We start from the raw sequence: 4,616 nt of genomic DNA on the forward strand, positions 1-4,616 counted from the left end.
CCCGCTGCCAATTCCTCTGCTGCTGCCACCGCCGCCTCCGGTCAGTCAGTTGGTAAGGGGGCACACGTGCGTGCGGGACACACGTGTGCCTGGCTCCTCTCCTTCCCGCTGCTGGCTCCCGAGTGCCAAGTAAAATGTGTTTTAGCCAAGTAAAATGTGTCCAGCGTTAGCTGCTGGGGGCAGAGAGAGAACGGGTTATGAAGTATTTTTTCACAGGGGAAACCTGGCAAGTGGTGCAGGGGAGTGCTGGGTCTCCGTGGGGCTGGTCCCTGCCGCCAGGCTGGGAATGTTTCTCCCTCCGAGCCGTGACGGCGGGTGAGAAGATTGTGAACTCCCGAAGGTGCTAGTGCTGCCCTGAGAAGGCTGCCCAGCTCTCTCCTGGCTAGGACGGCCGTGCCTTGGGCTGGTTCTTCTCCCCTGCAGCATGGCAGGGGACAGCATGTTTCGTTATTCCCGAACAGACATTTATCTTGGTTAATCTCTTGGTGACAGACGCACAGCTGTGGCCAGGCTGCAGCTCGGCTCTATCTCCCCTTAAGCCCTCATTTTCTTTTCTGTCCAGACAGCTTCACCCACAGCAGCTCCGTGCTGCTCCTGGGCCCTGTTGCAGGGGAGAACGGAGCCATGGACCTTGCACATCTGGCCTGTGTGATCCCTGCCTGCAGCAGGGAGCGAGGTCGGCCACTTCTATGTTGGGGAGAAGAAGTGGCTTCCCCTCTTAATACCTACACCCCAATCCTTGGCTGGTTTGGTGGGGAAAGGTGCACGGTGCATGCTAGAAAACACAGTGTTTGCAGAGCACTTCCAGGCATGGATGTGTGAACTGCTTAACAGGGGGTAGAGTCTGCCAGGGCTTCACTGGACCAGGGGAAGTGCCCGTGTGCCTGCGCTTACCCCAGGGTACATGGAGGCCAGACTGTTTTAGCTTAGTCCTGGCTCGAGTCCTGGCTCGCTGAGGGTTAAGGACACTCAGGTAGTTTCCACTTACCACTGTGTGAGGTGGACACACCAGGGGTTACCACAGAATAAACTGACATAGGGCAGCCCCAACCTCATTTTAACCCACAGGAAATGTTCATGTGTCCTGACTCCAAGAGCCTGCACTGTGTGGTGCTCTGGATCTGGCCCCCAGCTCAAGTCGATGCAGGGGCAGCCCACTGATTTCACTAAACCTTGACAGGGAAAGCAGGAGCATAAGGGACTGGAGGAGACGTTCACTGGGGCTCAGGGAATCCCAGCCCCCTTGCACAGGTGCCTAGGTCCTTTTCCAGTGCTATGAAATGTTGCCGGCAGGACGGACTTATGTACGTGGACCTGGCGTTTGAGCCACCAACTTACCAGGCAGCACGAGGGAAGAATGTGACACCATGAACAGCCTCATCCATGGGCTCCTTCATGTGGGGATGGTGGCCACTTCTCTGATGATCGGCATGAGCCATGCCAGCCGCCAAGAAGGCTGTACACGGGGACACGCTCCCTCCTTGCGGGCGGTCAGACTGGACAGGTCAGAAGACCCCAAAGATGAATGTGACTGGGGAGGACATCATTTTCCATCATTGTAGCAAAGACTTCCCAGTAGAACCGGGTGGAACATTTCCCCCATCATGGGACACTTCAACAGAAACTTAAATACTACTTTTTCCCCTCTGAAATTCCTGGCTGCAAACATCCCCTGTGGAGGGACTTCAGGTGGACTCTTGAGCTGTTTGGCAGTCAGAGAACAAGAAACAATCCCCACTGAGATGGGCCCTTTGCCCAGCCCAGAATAAAATAGGAATCTATCAGTGGCGACTTGTAGGGAGCACACGGTGCATGTGCACCCCTGAGAGCGCTGGTGCACCCCCTGACTGGCCATGCTCACCGCTTAGGTGATGGGAAGGGGGGCAGGTGGGAGTGCTGGTGGCCCCCTGCAAGCACTGGCCTATTGCTGCAGACACTCCCAGAAGCGGCTGCAGCAATCAGCCACAGTGATCAACCGTCGCGGGATCAGCCTGAGCAAGGACAAGGCCGTGTCCCCCATGCTGCGCTCCCACTGCTGCCACAGCCTGGCCCTGCCTCGCACACACGGGGGCTTTGTTCAGTGGCAGCCCCTGAGCTCAGCCCTGCGGCTACCTCCAGTAACGTGGAGCAACGCATCAGAAGTGCCTGTCTCAGAAAGACTCAGGCACGTGGGGTCTCCATCGCACCGACATCCGTGAGGGCTCAAGGGGCCTGGTTTTTCAAGGCCCTGGGGTCTCCTGAAGGAGGACATGTGGCTTTCCAGACTCACCCACGAGGGGTGTGTGACTTCCAGGCACCCTCAAGTACCAAAGCATTTTTCAAATCTGGTTGTAGATGGCTTCTGCAAGCCACAAGAGTGCTTCCAAAGGTGTTACTCCCGTTGCCTGGTTTCTCACACAGGTCAGAGCTTTGACTCGGATGATGTCAGATGCCAACAACACCCCAACCCAAAGAGGCTGCAAACACTCATATGGGGGGAGTGGGGTGTACCTGTAAGAAATCAGGGGCTTGAAGAGCTTGAACACAGAGCAGCAGGATAAGACTCACAAGCACCTAAGAGATTTAGGACCATGGGTGCTCTTTAGAGTCAATGGGGCTTGAGCCGCTCAGGCACTTCTTGGGCTCTTCTGGGCAGGCCGGCAAGGGGGAGATGTTTTGAGGCATGTTAGCTGCTTGTGTAATGAATGAGTGTTAATGCTCAAAGTAACTGTTTGCACCAGTCAGATGCAGGGAAATATGATGCAGATCTGTGCACAGCAAGGTAATGAGGTTAAAAAACTCCCCCTCCCCAGCAGCCACGTCCCTGTGGGAGGTGCTTCTCCCCGGAAACAACCAGCCCTGAGCCCTTGCACTGCAGCTCTGCACTTAGATGGCAGCCCTGGGGCTGGAGGGGCAGGATACTCATGTCCATCATGTTCCTCGCCAAGTCCCTGATTGTCTCATCCTTAGGTAAACCACCGACACGGCTCTTGGCACTGTGCTGCTGGGATCAGGGACACAAACATCCTCAGCAGGACACAGACTCCAGCGCTGGGCTCCGGGCTGGATTTCAAGTGTCTTTTTGTGGCCTTGGAGGCTGCTGTGGAGCGGGTTGTTAGGATGCTGCTGCAAGGCTGCCTGGAAAGCAGAAATGTTAGCAGCAAATGCCTTCTGGTCCTGAGACGTGAGGGGCACCTGTGTCAGCCCAAGACCTGCTGGAAGCTGACGATTGCCCTGTTGTGTTTCCACAGTGTTTTCCACCTGCCCCAGCCTCAGCGGTTCCTGTTTGTGGAAGTTGGTGGGACAGCAGAGATCCACTGCTCCTCCAGGGAAGATATGGAAGGGAGACAGTATGTACTGTGGTATGGGAGAAGGGCGGGTAAGGCTCCCACATGCATTAAGGACTGTGTGGATGATAAAAATGTGAGCAAATTTTCTTGCAAGCATCAGACTCGCAGCACATCACTGATAATCAGGGACATCAAAAGGAATGAGTCTGGCATTTATTACTGTGCACATGACCTTGGCAGCTCACGGACTTTTGGGAAGGGAACCACAGTGATCGTTGGAGGTAACGACCCATTGCTTCTTTCATTAGAAATAGCTGAGTGTCTCATTGCTCACGTCCCATTAGAAAATGACAAGAAACTAAGAACGTAGAAGAGTAAATTCCTTTTAAACGCTGTGTTTTTAGCCAAGCAATATGGGTTCAGTATTAGGTTCTAGAGGCAGAGAGAGAAGGGGCTATGCAGCTTTTTTTTCACAGGGAAAACCTGGCAAGTGGTGCAGGGAAGTGCTGGGGTCTCTGTGGGGCTGGTCTGTGCAGCCAGGCTGGGAATGTTTCTCCCTCCGAGCCGTGACAGCAGATGAGAATATTTTGAACCCCTGAAGCTGCTAGTGCTGCCTTGAGAAGGCTGCCTGGCTCTGTCCTGGCTATGACGGCATGCATTGGACTGGTTCCTCTCTTCCAGCTCAGCAGGGAATGGCACATTTCCTTATTCCCCAGTAGACTTTTATCTGGGTTAATCTCTCCATAATAGAGCTGAGCTGCAGCCCAGCCACAGTTGTGGGTGTGTCTGCCGCTGAACTCTTGGCTTCCTTTCTCCCCAGACAGCTTCACCGACAGCAGCTCCATGCTGCTCCTGGGCCCTGGTGCAGGGGAGAAGGGAGCCACGGAGCCTGCACATCTGGCCTGTGTGATCCGGTGCGTCTCCCACCTCGTCCAGGTGTCCTGGCACATTCCCGGAGAGGAGCCAGCCCAGAGGCTGCCGCGCTTGCTGGAAGCCAGTGATGGGTCCTTAACACTCATCCATGACATCAGCATCCCCTGGGCCAGCTGGTCCAGTGGGGTGATGGTTGTGGCAGAAATGCCACCGTCTGTGCCCCTCTCCAGAGATCTGTCTCTGCCAGCGTGAGAGGCTGGTGTTGAATCCCTCGGGGCGGGGATCTCCCTCCCTGGTCTGCATGACAAATGCTCTGGTCACCTGGGCAGGGGGGAAAGGCCCGGCCCTGCGCACAGGCCCAGGTAGCCAGGGATGCTTCGTAGATTGGTCGGCTTGTGGCCAGTATTGGCAGCTTCGATTGGACCGGGCTGCTGAGGTCAGAGAGGTTATTTAAGGGCCCGGTCCAGGAAGAAG

General features: G+C 55.5%; 1 protein-coding gene and 1 pseudogene across 1 annotated transcript in view; both read left to right on the forward strand.

The window, feature by feature from the left end:
• LOC112548735 overlaps positions 1-1,371 on the forward strand; it is a 10,097-nt pseudogene extending 8,726 nt beyond the window's left edge.
• A 1,532-nt stretch (positions 1,372-2,903) lies between these two features.
• LOC112548736 (immunoglobulin alpha-2 heavy chain-like) overlaps positions 2,904-4,616 on the forward strand; it is a 3,719-nt gene continuing 2,006 nt past the window's right edge. The window contains exons 1-3 of the mRNA XM_025195327.1: positions 2,904-2,977; positions 3,231-3,550; positions 4,090-4,329. Coding sequence (XP_025051112.1) covers positions 2,904-2,977; positions 3,231-3,550; positions 4,090-4,329 — 634 coding nt within the window. The remainder of the gene's footprint in view (positions 2,978-3,230; positions 3,551-4,089; positions 4,330-4,616) is intronic.

This window comes from Alligator sinensis, unplaced genomic scaffold (genome assembly GCF_000455745.1).
Source record: "Alligator sinensis unplaced genomic scaffold, ASM45574v1 scaffold1706_1, whole genome shotgun sequence".
Classification (NCBI taxonomy): domain Eukaryota; kingdom Metazoa; phylum Chordata; order Crocodylia; family Alligatoridae; genus Alligator; species Alligator sinensis.